The 15,367-nt window shown below is 36.7% G+C and overlaps 1 protein-coding gene across 1 annotated transcript; it reads right to left on the reverse strand.

Moving 5' to 3' along the window:
* Positions 1-733: 733 nt before the first annotated feature.
* On the reverse strand, positions 734-12,321 carry LOC121241382 (uncharacterized membrane protein At1g16860-like). The gene is made up of 4 exons (XM_041139132.1): positions 11,862-12,321; positions 10,813-10,968; positions 1,485-1,696; positions 734-1,387 (listed from the first exon to the last, which is right to left on the reverse strand). Exons 1-4 carry the CDS (start codon positions 12,228-12,230, stop codon positions 1,174-1,176), a joined length of 951 nt encoding a protein of 316 aa, XP_040995066.1. The 5' UTR covers positions 12,231-12,321; the 3' UTR covers positions 734-1,173.
* Between the last annotated feature and the right edge of the window lie 3,046 nt (positions 12,322-15,367).

Here is a 15,367-nt window from a genome sequence, read left to right on the forward strand (position 1 = left end):
CGACTTCCTCTCCCCATGATAGAATAGTTTGGTTTAATGTATTTCCCAGTTCATTGTTTAGAAAACTAAAGATAGAATAGTTGGTTTAATGTGGTTTCCAGTTATTTGTATTTTTTTTGGTTGAAAACTTGTGTTGCTTTTGCAGTGGGTTGTGTTTTTTTTTTTTTTTTTTTTTTTTTTTTCCTGCTGGGTTGTTTATTTTGCATGCATCCCCTGCATACCCATTTCATCCATCCCCTGCATACCAGTATCAATCAGGTGAGTTTTTTCATTACCAATATCACATGTGACATCATAATAAACTTACCAGAAAGGGAAGACACTAGGGAGAGGAAATAGATTATGGGGAGAGGAATGAGGGAAATGTGTTCAACTGATGTGAACAAAATTTTGGCGAGGGAGGGGGAAGAGGATAGATCGCTATGAGGGAGGGATTTTTCGCATTTTTTTCTGGTGATGTTTCTGGTCACATTTTTATCATGCATGAGGTTGTAGTAGAATGTCACAAGCTGCAACTCCTACATTACTTACGGTCATTGGTTGGTGTAAAAATGTGAAAACCACCCGTCCGCCTCTAGCTTCACTCTTTCCAAAAAGGTCAGTGCAACCCTGTTTGCAGTAAAAAGTGTACGCCGCAAGGTATTTTCCTTCCCTTTTTTTTTTTTTTTTTTTTGGAAGGGATGGGGGATTTATTTGGACATGGAAAATACAGCTATGTAATAAGCATCCATTCTTTATATACCATATACCATTCTTTGATAAACCATCGTTTCTTAAAGAAACAACTATGGCAGGCGAAGATACATGGCCACTGAAAATTCAGAAGAATTATAATCTAAATTAGGGCCAAATTTCTACAGAATGTTTTACCAGAAATTTAAAATATTACGAGCTCCTAATTATCTCATACACTCATCTAATACGTTTATGTTTAGCCTAATCCCTTAGTCAACTATTTCTTGTTAATGAGAAAAAAAGATCCTCCGCACTTCACAAAGATCAGCTTCACAGTTAAGGAGTGGATTCCCTTGGCTTTTTATTTTTTATTTTTTTCTCCCCTAAGAAAGACAATGAGTGCAGCCCTTTAGTAGTTCCTCTGATAATAGCAGTAGCTCTTTTGAGATAGCCTCTCTACGGATATCACGAGCTCCTAATTATCTTTATTATCAGGCATTACCGGTCTGGTTGGTGCACTGACTCTTGGTTTGTCACAAGGCTGGCCATTTGAGGCACCTGTAGGATCAACCCATCAATGTCAACTGGGAGAAGAAGCTTTTGGTGGAGACATCCTGAGGAGATGATCTCTGCTGGTTGCATAATCATTAATATATCATTATTTCGATGCAACATTCCAATCACAGTCATACAACTGCCTTCCTGAACGTACCTGCCAAATTTTAAGGGAATTTGCAGCTTATCAGTTCTAAAGAACAATGCCCACAATCAGAAGTAAATTTAAGGTTCCAGTTAAACAAACATGTTACCCCTCTTCAAGACGCAGTAAACGTGCTTCTTCTGAGAGGTTTCTGTCTCTTAACCATTTCTTCAGGTGAGGAGATAAAGTTCTGCATCTTCTGGTAGTATTCACAAGTTTGCTCTCGATGACCAAGGGCATAACTTTACATCCAGAACCGGCTTTCACCAAAGCTCTGACACCAGACTTTCTATCAGTTATGTAAAAGTCAGTGGCAGTCCTCTGTCATGACGAAATAGAAAGCCAAAAAATGTTAAAATTCCACAATGATATCAAACTTTCCAAATAAATAGAGGTGGCAATGATTTTTAAATCCTTAACAACAAATTATAAGGGAGCTAAATCTACATCTAAGACCAATATATAATCATGGAAGCATTAGCAATTAGGAAACTTTGTTCCTGTTCATCCATGCAATCTTCTTCCTCATAATGATGGATAACTGTCTACCTTCCAGAACATTAACAGTCTTTTGCTTTTCCTAATGCATGCCTTTTGGTTTTCTCAACCCATGCCGTTTTAGCATTGTAACCAATTAATTCATAAGGTTATTGAATTTTAGAAGTGAAAGGCTTGTAAGTTATAACTCTTGACACAGAGTAACATTGACACATGGTATAAAGGACTCTTAGTCCCACTCTCCATTCATGCAAACATAAAAAGGGTAAGGAAAGAAAAGTTGCAACCAAATTTTAGAAATCAATGTGATTGACGCTCTTAAAGGTTCTATATAATGGTTCAAGGTGTATTAACTTGATTACATATATTAAGAATTTTAACTATTCCTATGCATCATGTAGGTTTGCCACTCATTTTATAAATTATGTCCCATAGCTGCTGCTTGAATATTTTGGTGCTGATTGACTTTATTTAAGTTCGGGTTCCATATAAAGGGAAGTAGGGGAAAAAACGAGAGGAAAAAAAAAAAACACTTACCTAATTTGTTCCTAATAGGTCTTGTGTAGAAATAGGAAAAGTTGCCTTAATGGGGACAGCTTCCCAATCAGAAATCCTCTCTACAGACCCTAAAAACAAGGCCATCGTGACCTACACATTTAACCTAGGGTGTTGCCTTAACGGGCACAAGACATAGGAAACTTCCAAGAAGCCCTAAGTCTGCCATGTCCACCAGAATTTTTGCTTTGACTGAAAATCCACAATAAAAGCTTCTAGGAATGGACATTGAGCCAAGATTCTACAGGCCAGTAGGGCTGGCTGTCACCCAGATTCTATTCCATATAATCCTAGCATTGGTGCCAGAAATTCCAACCCTTCTTTTCCACTGCCTGCCGCCTCCTCTCAGCCATCTTCCACTAATTTTTCATCAAGAACTCAAGGTAGCAGCCTAGGAAACCCTTTTCTAGGTCTGCCACAGGCCATTGCTGAGAAAAGTCTTGAATTTTCAACACTTGTTCATGAATTTAGCAAAAAAGTGCTGCTGACTTCCCTTTAATGTGTTTGTCAAGATTAAAAGCTTCAAAATTTGAAGCCCTACTTTGCTACACCCTTTTCCTCTTGCTCCCACCACTGCTCAGTGAGTAAATTCAATGTTTTTCTTCACCTTTGAATGAAATAATCTCTGATTCTCTTACAGCAGTGAAATCGGTACACTAACCTTAGTTTTCCATTAATTTAACACCTTAACGGCACCTTCTTTCAAGCCTTAAAGGACTCCTAGAGGCTGCAATTCTTGGTGGAAGTTCAAAAAGATGAATTCAATATGAAAGCTAGAAATTATTCTCCCTAGAAATTCGAGATTTCCTTCTGTATATCACGAGTCTAAATTGTTCCCTATTGCCTCCATCTGACAATAACATACAGCATTTTAAGGCTAGAGAAGGCGAGGAAACAAAAGACTGTCAAAGAAACTCAAGTGGACAGGTTCTGTCACTTGACTTTCTTCATAAATAGATCATATAATACAACATGGTCATTGGTAAATTGTGCCTTAGCTATGTGGATGGAATCGATGTATACACACCATGATGGGAAAAATATAAAAATACTACAGTTTATTAAACTGTGACAGCCCTAAGGTTGATGTTTAGACCTCCCTAAAGGAATGCTTTGAGTTTTGACACCATGAGTTTTACCCCTACTGAGTCATCTTAATGATGACTCCCAATTTTCCATAACCATTGCAACACACTTTGGAGTTACAACGAGGGGAACTACACAATCACATAGCTGATTACACAGCCCACACGTACACACACAGCACAAACAAATACTTCACAATTTTAAGGCCGTAACAGCTTGTTCTTGGGCCAAAACCAGATCTGACTAGGGGTTTTTAGAGTGACTGGAAAGCCCTGGAGCAAGCTAAAACCAGAAATATTGTGATTACAAAGCCCTGCACACTAGAGTATTAAATCCAGTGAATGGTAGCCTACAAATCCTGAAATTCATGCTTTTGACACCCGCTATTCGACCAATGGGCTGAATAAGTGGAGTAATTACTGCAGGCTATAGTGTTAAACAGAAATACTAAAGACCATTAAGGGCTTACAACAACCGTAGAAGCTAGGTTTAATTGAGATTAAGTTTAGTCCACCATGTATACCTCCTGTGTACTTGGGTTATGCCTATTTACTTCTATTAATAAAATGTTTGTCTTATCAAAAAAAAAAAAAGTTTAGCATTTGCACCTAGTGTATGAGTATCCTTGTCAACACAACTGTCTAATATTTTTCTTGATGAATAAGAAGATTGTGAGACAAGAAACAAGGCAAAGCCAAGTACATAGGAAGTATACAAAAACTGAACCTAATTACAAGTCAGGAACTAGAAAAAGAAACAAGAAAATCATGGACACTAGTTCCATTAAACACAATAGCCAAAGCCCACTGAAATAAGGTATTAAAGAAAAAATGTTTAAATTCATCCACCAAGCGTTATCTTCAAAACATCAACCATTCCTCTCAACCCAAATATACTGCACAAGGCACTAAGGGATCATATTCTTTTTTTATATAGGTAAAAGATATTTATATTACATAGCCCGAGTACACATGGGGTATACAAGGGTTTATACCTAGCTAAGACGAAAAAATAGTAACAAGAAAATCATGAAAATTTAGGCCATTACAATCTACAACACTTGCCCATAGGAACAAAGTTTAATAAAAAACAATCTAGTCTCCTCCAATGTTTGCTCCTTATCTTCAAAAGTCCGATCATTTCGTTCCTTCCATAGGCACCCAAAAATACATATAGGAATCATCTTCCACACTGCTAAGATTTGTGGAATTCTGCCCAAATTCTTCCAACAGGCCAGGAGCTCAACCACCATAGCAAGCATAACCAAGGCTAATTCCATTCTTCTAAAGACATCATCCCATACTGATCTAGCGACCTCACGGTGTAGTAGAACATGATCCACAGTCTCACCATTCTTTCTGCACGTACAACACCAGTCCACAACAATCACCCAGTTTTTTTGTAGGTTGTCCATAGTCAAAATCTTGCCCAAAGAAGCTGTCCAAGCAAAAAAGTTCGCCTATAGGGGCGCCTTGTTTTTCCAAATACTTCTCCATGGAAAGTTATTATGTTGCGGATTGGTGAGGATCTCATAAAAGGAGCGAACAGAAAAAACACCTTTGTTAGCGGGCATCCACCTCAACTTATCAGTTTCCGGAGTGTTCATTCTCATGGCATACGAGGCTCTGAAAAAAATAGGAAAGCTGTCAACTTCTCAATCATGCACCGCCCTCATAAAATTCACATTCCATTGGATTGAGCCACCGACATCTCCATGAGATCTGCCACTAATGCTTCCTATTCACACGCAATCTTGAAAATTGTAGGGAATGTGTCCTTAAGAGCACGATCTCCACACCATAAGTCATGCTAAAATTTTATTCTGGATCCGTCACCCATCACAATTCTAGTGTGTCGAGCGAACACCCCCCAACCATACACCCTTTGTACCTCCCTAGTGCTCCACCCTCCATGTTATATTGCCACAACCATTTCCCAAGAAGAGCCCGATTGAATATCCTCAAGTTTCAGATTCCTTATCCCATTTGACCAAGTGGAACGTAAACTCATCCCCCAACCCATTCCAAAGGAAATCACGCTGGACTTTTTGATACGGATTGCCACACTAGCCGGAATTGGGAACATAGATAAGAAGTGAGTTGGTAAATTGGACAACATACTCTTGATCAAGGTGGTCCTACCACCTTCTGACAAATACAATCTCTTCCAGCCTACCAATCTACGTTCAATCTTTTCTTCTATTACTTCATCCCGTATGGATTTAGCCCTGAAAGAGACCCCCAAAGGAAGTCCAAGGTATTTCATGGGAAGTGAGGAGACCTTGCATCCAAGAATGTTGGCCAGCCACCGATGGTTTCGAACGTTTCCAACTAGGACCAACTCCAATTTGGATAGATTCACCTTCAATCCAGACACAAATTCAAAACAAAGTAGAAGGCATTTTGGGGTCTCGAAATAATCCTCCCCTACACTCCCCCAACCAGCTTGCTAAAACCTTGAAATTAATCTTATATACCTCATTCACAAGACTAATAGGCCGAAAATCTTTGACATTCACAGCCCGTACCTTCTTGGGAATTAGCGCAATAAAAGTGGCATTGAGACTTTTCTCGAACTTACCCAATGAGAAAAATTCCTGAAAAGCCTTCATCAAATCATCCTTCACTACCTCCCAACAGGCTAGAAGATCCCATAGAGAAACCGTCCAGGATACGTGCTTTATCTTTGACCATCTTTCACACCACTTTATAAACTTCTGTCTCATCGAAAGGCCTCTCCAGCCAGGCAACACTTTGTTGCTCAATGGTCTCAAATGCTAATCCATCTAGTTTTGGCCGCCACACTACTTGCTTGGTACGTAATTGTTCAAAAAAACCAGCAACATACTCCGGAATCACTAGAAGTTCCGTTGACACAACAACATCAATATTTAACATCTCAATGTTGTTAGTGCTATGTGAATTGGCCACTCTATGAAAAAACTTTGTGCTTCTATCTCCTTGTTTTACGAGATTTTTTACACTATGAAATCTCCTCCAATAAGATAACTCTCTCAAGTTCTGGAACTAATTCTATCTTCTGAGAGAGTGCCTCCGTCGATAGTGCCAAACCCCCCCTCTACCCTCTCTATCTCCTATAGTTCCTCCATTAGAGACTTCTTTTGATAACCTACATCTCCAAAAACTTGCGCATTCCATATCTTTAGGTCTCTTTTTAAAGCTTTCAGCTTACCTGCAAAAACAAAACTTCAGAGTGTAATATATTAGATAGAAGGATCACCATTGTCTGACCCTTTCCACAAAGCCCTAACTTTTCAGCCACATATTCTCAAATTTGAAATACCTACGCCCTCCACGAATACCTTCACAATCTAACAAGATTGGAAAATGATCTGGACAGAGGCGAGTTAGTCTTTTATGACATTACTCCGGATAATGGGCTTCCCAATCTGAGGAAACTAGAAATCTGTCCAATCAAGACCAAGTTTGATTGTTTGACCACGTGTATGTTCCACCCATAAGAGGAATGTCCACCAAACCCAACTCAAATATAAAATCCGAGGACTCCTTCATTGTAGGCCGAAGCCTACTCTCCCCTGATCTCTCACTTAGGAACCTAATAACATTAAAATCACCCCATATGCGCCAAGGCATGTCCCACCAACTTTGTAACCTAGCAATCTCCTCCCAAAGACTTCTTTGGCTGTTTAGATTCCGCCCATACACTCCGGCAAAGGCCCACATAAAATCATCTTCCACATTTTTAAAAGAACATTCCACTGTATACTCCCCAATGTAATCCTCTATTTTATTCACAACCCTTCAATCCCACATAACTAATAATCCACCTGAGGCCCTAAGAGATGTGAGATACACCCAGTTAACATATGAACAATTCCACAAGCTACGAATAGTGCTTCTTGAAATCATTTCCGCCTTAGTTTCCTGCAAGCAAACGATATGCATCCTCCACTCCCAAAGCAGATTTTTTATCCGAAGTCACATATTTTCCTCATTAAGCCCTCTAACATTCCAAGATACAATTTTCGGCTTCATAAAGAAATTTTCAGCCCCTTTCTTAGGCATTTTCCTTTGCTTGAGCTGCCCTCATAATTAATAGACCATGTCAGTCTATTTAGCTCCCTCTCTTTTTTCGAGCCTGACTTCTTAGCTCCCTCTATTTTATGGCATGGTCTATTCCAAACAGCAGCAATTTGCACATTACCCCTTAAACCTCTCCAGCAAGCAAAAAGATCCACCACCCACCTAGGCATCACCCAACTCATTCCACTCCTAATGAACACTTCATACCATAACAGCCTAGTCACTTCACAATGTAATAATAAATGATCCACCAATTCACCAGATTTCTTGCATAAGAAACACCAATCCAAAACAATTAATCCACACTTCCTAAGATTATCCAATGTCAGAATCCTCCCACCAAAGAACGAAAAGAGTGAACACCATTCGGCCTAGACAGCATCACAACTGTCTAATGTGATCATCCACGAACAAAAAAAGTTATTTTCTTTGAAAGTGTTAAATAAAGGAAACCAAATCTTATTTTATTTAGGAAAGCATGTATAAAAAGGGATTAAACAACCTTAGCATGAGTAAAAAGAGTTTGATAGTAATGGTGTAACGATCACAAAGGATAGCCAAGCCACATTTGGGCTCATACACAAATATGACTAGTCATTGTTACAATTGAAGTCCATTAAAATAATAATAACGGGTAGGACTTCCCTCTGAAGCAATGTGGCATCTAATTCACCACAGTCCTATACTCAAACCAGGGATTGCAAATGTTTTCCCTAAGTTGCAAAGGAAGTTTTGATATTGAGCCGTTGAGTGAGTTAAGAAAGTAGTATGGTTGTGCCTTTAACAATTATTGCAAAAATGTTACATTTTGAAAAGCGTTCTTCAAGTAATGTGGTGTGATCCTAACCTTTCATGGAAGCTCTTTTTTATGCACCTTTTCATATGTCATGAAAATCAAGTTTGCAAATGATCTAATATGGTGCATGTGCTATTTGAAAGTAATGAACATATTCATGTTATGAAAATTACGCTAATGCTTTTCATGTGAACATTATGTGGGTCATGATGATTATTCTTATGCCATGGAAGTTACGATATTATAATGATATGAATATTATGAAAAGCTTATGGTATGCAAATCATCAGAATATGCAATGATGAATGAATGAATGAATGCATGCCATGTTATGAATGTTTTACCTTGGCCATATGATGATGTTTGGTGCTAATGCAATATTATTGGTGGATGTGCCACACTAAAGGACATTGAGAATGTGTGATCCGCCACATGTTGCACCCCCTATGGCTATAGACTATGGGCTGATACACAACCTTGCACACAAGGGTACATGTGTATTGGCTACTTTGTATGTAAAGGTTTAGTGATAAATGCCTTATAATATGTGAGAAAATCTTTCATTGTATTTAAAAATGTTTTTGAGGGTAAAACCTTACTCGGGACCTTTTTACTGCATGATGTACTATCTGCTAAGTATTCAACTCATTTTTGTTTTGATATATTAGATGTCCCAAAGTGACAAACATGAAGATGAGTTATCAGGCCAGAACCAGTAGGACTGTGGACAAGTCAAGATCAAGTGTTGAACATAGTGTTAGGTTTTTGGATTATGATGACATACTGACATCAAGAATATTGTTTACTTTCAGTTATTGAATTTTTTTCACATTTTGCAGTGTTGTTTCATAATAATTAAGTTATGGTTTTTGAGGTATTAAGTCGCCTTATAGCTTTCCTGTTCCTCTACCTTCACTTGCTGCCTTGCCTTCAACGACTCAAACTAATGTGTATGGATCACATATGCCTGGTGCTATGTATCTATGTATGTATGTTGATGTGGCATTCACAAGCCGACAGCAAGGGGGTGTTACATACAATGATTATGGGTATCCTTTGCTATATGCTGCACAAGAGCAAGGGGAGATCGCTAAACTTCTAAATAGCCGTATACATTATTAAGTGTCTCATCAATATAGAGTAGACACTATCTGAATAATAGAACAATTACCATGACTCAAAAAATTAGTTGAAGTAGACACTATGTGATCTATAAATTTTTTCTCCTTCTAATGTGTAGTGAATCAAATATGAAATTTTGATATGAAGTTAGATATCTAACGATGGCAGAGCAACATGCATTATTTTAAAAAGTTCTGACAGGGCTTCGCACACAAGAGTACGACTTTCACTGTTACCAATTGCATTTGCAGTTAGAACAGATGCCAAACATTAATTACGGATACCTCGGGTGGATTTTTGCTTGTAGGCCTGAGTAAGCTGAGAAAATGTGCAAGTGCATATTAGGGTCACAATCAGAGACTTGAGAAGGTCAAAACCACCAGAGCACCACAGGCTAACACTCCATGAAAGTGGGGCAGGGGGGACCAATTAAAAAAAAAAGGCTTTTAAAAGAAAATATATACAATCTAAATAGTTTTCAAAGCCATGAACCTTTATTGCAGTAACTCAATTCATGAAACCCTTCTTATAGAATTTTTTTATAAATCATGTGCTCTTTATACATTGAAGGGAGATAAGTCACAACCCGTGCATCTATTAGCATCATCACAAATTCTATTTTATGAACATGATATACGGTAACAAATTGATGTCCCACAATAATGAAGAAGCAATCCGAGGTAAAAATATGAGCAGAGACCATGTTTTCAAATCGTCCCATACTTCATAATACATGATGCTCGGCAGATGAAAAAAAATATGCACAAACAAGCAGAGCGAATAAGGATGTCAACATACTGCCAAAACTTAGAAGTACACCCAATTCTAAAAAAAAAGAGCAATAATCAGCTAAAATCATTTTCGCTTAGGCAATGCAAATGTTCACTATATCAAGTTACTGTTTCAAGTTGAATGCGGAAAAAAAAAAAAAAAAAAGGTGAGAGGAAGTAAAAAGTATGGAGGTGTTTTGGTGAGCTACTGATTATGAAATTTTAGACCACAAGGACAACCGAAATTTTGGAGTCAACAGAGGTTGTCTTGAGATGGGTTGAAAACATGTTGTTATAATGGAATGCTTCTGCATTAGAAGAAGTTACTTGAAATAAAATATTCAAATTAACCTTAATTTAATGCATAAAATTGGCACAAGGTCTCGAACAGACATGAAAATGATACCAGTTATCGACCTTCATAATGATCAACATCATATTCAATCCAATCAGGACAGCCAACTGTTTTTTAATAATGAGAATGGAAAATTACATATTAAAAAATGAATACTCAGAACGGCTGAAAGGCTTGTAGAAGTTATGCACCTCACAATATGATAAACTCCACCGAAAGCATGGTCTCTTGAGATTCACTGGTGTGAAATCAAAACCTCTGTACTCATACAAAAGTGTAGATGCGTACACACATCTGGTAACTTTTTCATAGGAAGATTCCAGAGCGACACTCCCACATGATGCAATCTGAAGTCATAAGAATTACAAAAGAATTGGTCTTCTACCAGGTAGAAGGAAAATATAATCTGCTAATAGAATACATGCACATACTTATAAAAAAATAGAATACAAGCACAAAACGGACCACATATGAGAATAAAAAGGAAATTATCCAGAAGATAAACAGAGCAGCATTACAATTTTCATCTCATCTCATCTCCAAAATTCTCATTCCAAAATTTGACAAACTAAAAATAAACATGTCAAATTTTGGAAATAGATCTTATCCCAAAATTCTCATCTCATTCCATTTCATCTCATCTCCTTCCCAAGCATAATTCAAATACAAAATTTTCAAACTAATCATTACAATTTTTCTAAACTTTCAAACAAAAAATAAGAAACAATTCAACTTTTTCAAATCACCAAAGAAAAATAACGTTATAAAACTATATTCTAACAATATTTTAACTTTATAATATTTTTTATTTAACTTGTTCCCTCTCATTTTTCAAAATCCAAAAAATAGTCTACACAAACTATCTCATTACTATTCACAAACTATCTTCCTATTTTTTACAAAACTTTCGTCTCAAGCCCTAATAGTTTCAATTGAGAGAGAGAGAACCCGGTAAGAATAACTCAACCTTTTAAGAATACCCATGACTGGTGAGAAGGAAATGAGTTATTTTCCTCTCTATTTAAACAGGAGTTTCCACACTGATGGTTTTTACTTTTCTTTTTGATGAAACGAAACCAAAAGTTACCTTAACACTGCCAATTTCATATTAAACCTCCTTCCGCCTTATTTTCTCAGCAACCAAACACAAACCAAAACTAGAAAGGTGCCACACGAAAAATCGTAACGAACCCAGCAAAAGGAAAGAATAAAGATAAAGGAAGAGAGAAATGGTTGGTACCCCAGTGATCTTAACGAGCTGTCCCTCACGAGCCACCCCAAGGTCAGACTCAGGAAGAGAGCGAAGAAAGAAAAGGATTGCCCTTTTCGTCTTCCAGTGATGGGTATTCCAGACAATGAAGGCGAGGACGAGAGCCGAGAGCACAAGAAAAGAGGCAAAGAAGAGGGCGTTATGGACAACAATGAGCATGAAAATGGAGACAAAGAGACCGAGAAGAAAGAGGGGTATGACAATGTAGAGGAATAGAGGAGGAATGGGATTGCAAGAACAACAACGCTGGTCTCTCGGAGCTACGCTAGAGAGGTCGTTCATCACTATCTCTGTCACTGTGCGGCTTTGCTGCACCCAGTGAGACAAAGTGACAAACATTCAAGAGGAGTCTGCAGACAGCATAGTCAAAGGTTTGGGCATTTGTTGGGCAACGGGAGAGTGATATGGGGAATGATGAGACGCTGGTACTTGTAAGTTGTAAAGCACTCGGTTCGGTACGAGTACGACCACGGTCTACTTGCATTTTTCAAACATTTTTTATTTTTTTAAAAAAATAAAAAAAAATATATCAATATATTTAAAATTATTAAGTTAAAAAAAAAAATTACCAAACAGTAAAATGGAGCAATACAAATGGAAGTGCAAAATAACGTTTTCCTTTTTTTTTCCAAACAAAATACAACACAACTATTTTTCGCGTACGTACAAACATCACCTAATTTTAAAAAGTTGTAAATAATACGAATTAAAAAAAAGAGTTGTAAATAATAATAAAAATATATAATGATATGTTTTGAAAATAAGATGAGATGAGAAATATATGAATAATATTAAAATAATTTATAAATAATAATAAAATAGTTTGAGTATGATGTTTTATGAGGTTTGGAAAAATAAGAGAGAAAAAATTGAAATAAAATATTATAAAATTAAAATATTGTTAAAATATAATTTTTTTAATATTATATTAGTTTTAGGATTTGAAAAAATTGAATTATATTTTATATTTTGTTTGAAAATTTGAAAAAGTTGTAATAATTTGAAAATAATTATGTTTGAGTGATGTTTGAAAAAGAAATGAGATGAGATAGATAAAAAAATTATCAGACATCCCTCAAGACCTGGTTTGTTTTCACAAGTCATCTCATTTCATCTGAAATCATCTTATTTATTTATTATAATTTTTTTAAACTTCTATAAAAATATAAAAACAATTCAATTTTTTCAAATTTTAAAATAAAAATAATATTATAAATTATATTCTAACAATATTTTATTTAATTTTTAATTTTCATTTCATATCATCATATATGTGTAACCAAACAAGAATCTGTAATCTTTTTGAAAATAATAATAATAATATTATATTTCCTAATTTATATCACTCAGTATCCCTTTAACGTGTCATCAATGAGATATCACGTGACTTATTAAGAGAATTAAAAAAGTTTAAAAAATATATATTCAAAATAAAATGATACTCAAAAATACAAAAAAAAAAAATAAAGATTAAAATTTTAGATTTCCCTTACCTTTTATCTTTGTGTTTTTAATTTATTTTTAACAAGTCACCGAACACCACGTTATGATTCCATATCGATGAGATAAAACAAGTGGTATAAATCAGGGACACAGTACTTTACTCACAAACCTCACTCTGTCAAACTGATTTTTTTCATAACTCTTAACTACAAATTTTAAGGAGGCAATGCCAATCCGCAAGAGTTAGGGGGTTTTTGGCAAGATTAATAATAGGGTTATTATTCTACTATTATTTATCTATTATTCTTTTTATATTTGATTTTTTTTAATTTTTTTTTATTTAATGATTAAGGAAGTGGGTATTAATAAAATTATATATTTTTTTAATTTTTTCTTAGTAATTAAGGATGTTAAAAAAATACTTAAAATAAAATGAAAAAAAATAAAAACTTGAAATGTACTTGGATAATAGATGGGTAATAATAAGGTTATAACCTTATCACTACCCTTTTGGCAATAAATTTTTACAAGTGTACATCGGATAGTTGAAAGAAAAATATTTTTAATTAAAATAAATATAATATTAAAATATAATATTTTAATAATATTTTATTTAACTTTCAATTTTAATATCAACTTATATCATCTCAACTCACTATTCAAACTTCTCTTAATCTCTTTTCTTACAATTTTTTTAATTATTTGATGAAGTTATATATTTACTTCCCAAATGTTCATTACTCCCTACGTCTAACTCCTTTTGAGATTCTTTAAATGGTCTTTACTCCCCATGAAAGAAAGAGAAGCCAAAAGCTGAGTGGATCTGATCAATATACCCTAGCCCGAATAAATTGTTAGCAATTTTCTTACTTTATCTTGACTCTAACAAAATAAATAGGGCAGGTCCTGATGCAACCGCACAATACAGATCCTGAATCCTAGGTGGAATTGAATATGACATAGCAAGCTGAAGTGCATGTGCACGAGGGTAAAGGTATTGATTTGGAGGTTATATAGATCATTTTATCTCATCTAATCAAGGATTTTTTTCCCCTTTCTTAATGGGCCTGAGAGGAGCAATTAAGGGAATAAGAAACGAAAGACCAGTCCAAAACAAATAGATTCCTCAGCTTAGCCCACGAGTAGACTCCCTTAGAACACAACCCTCATGTGGGAGCATACTGTAGGGGGATGGGACTCGTCATCCTGGAGATCCCTCGAGCAACGTCTAGCCCTTGAGTATCTGTCCACATAAACAAGTGGAAAGTAAGGGGACCCTCGATCCTTTAACAAGACGGATCACCAAGAACACCGGCAAGGTAAGGTAAATTGGAGAACCACGCCGCATTAATGGCACCACTATCTGAGCTACACGCTACATTAATGACACCGTCGCAGAAGCACGCCGCATTAAAGAACTCTGATGAAAGGAACAGTAAATAAAGCATGGACTCCACGGGGACAGACACGATCTGTCCCCCCAAGCTCCCGGTATGAATAACAATTTCCAGGTACGAGAATGACTCATGTGACACTATGATAGTTTATGGAGAAGGCCAACAATTTCATTAACGTCGAAGACACTCTTTGGGACTTGACGGAGCCAAGCAAAAAGAAGTTAGAGCGAGCGGAGAGGAAGGCAAAGGCCTCAGCCAAGGCTAAGGCCCACGAGAAGCAGGAAAAGAGCTCACACAATAAGAGAAGCGAAGAAGCTTCAGCGAGGGGACCAGGACCTCGCTTCAACAAACCCACGTATACCATCCTCGAGGCCAACACCTCCGCCGCCCACGAAGACGATGACTGAGGCACTGTCTGTCGTTACTGCATATACCACAGGTCCACCTAGCATAACACCGAAGATTGCTTCTCCCAACAAGGGAGGAGGGAGCATGCAGAACGGGCAAGGCAACGTTACCCGCCCGCTCGAAGGCTAGAGCAGGAAAGGAGGGGAAGGTCGAAGGAGAGGAGCACGGACCGATTCGACCGACACAGAAGGGAAGAAAGCCATCAGCAACGACCACCAGCACAGGGGC

Source organism: Juglans microcarpa x Juglans regia, chromosome 1D (genome assembly GCF_004785595.1).
Source record: "Juglans microcarpa x Juglans regia isolate MS1-56 chromosome 1D, Jm3101_v1.0, whole genome shotgun sequence".
Taxonomy (NCBI): domain Eukaryota; kingdom Viridiplantae; phylum Streptophyta; class Magnoliopsida; order Fagales; family Juglandaceae; genus Juglans; species Juglans microcarpa x Juglans regia.

Coding starts and splice junctions, on each gene's coding strand:
- LOC121241382 (XM_041139132.1), bottom strand. CDS start 12,230: ATGTTTGTCACTTTGTCTCACTGGGTGCAGCAAAGCCGCACAGTGACA. Junction 10,969..11,861: donor AGCTCGTTAAGATCACTGGG/GTACCAACCATT, acceptor TTATGACTTCAG/ATTGCATCATGTGGGAGTGT. Junction 1,388..1,484: donor TTACTGCGTCTTGAAGAGGG/GTAACATGTTTG, acceptor AAAATTTGGCAG/GTACGTTCAGGAAGGCAGTT.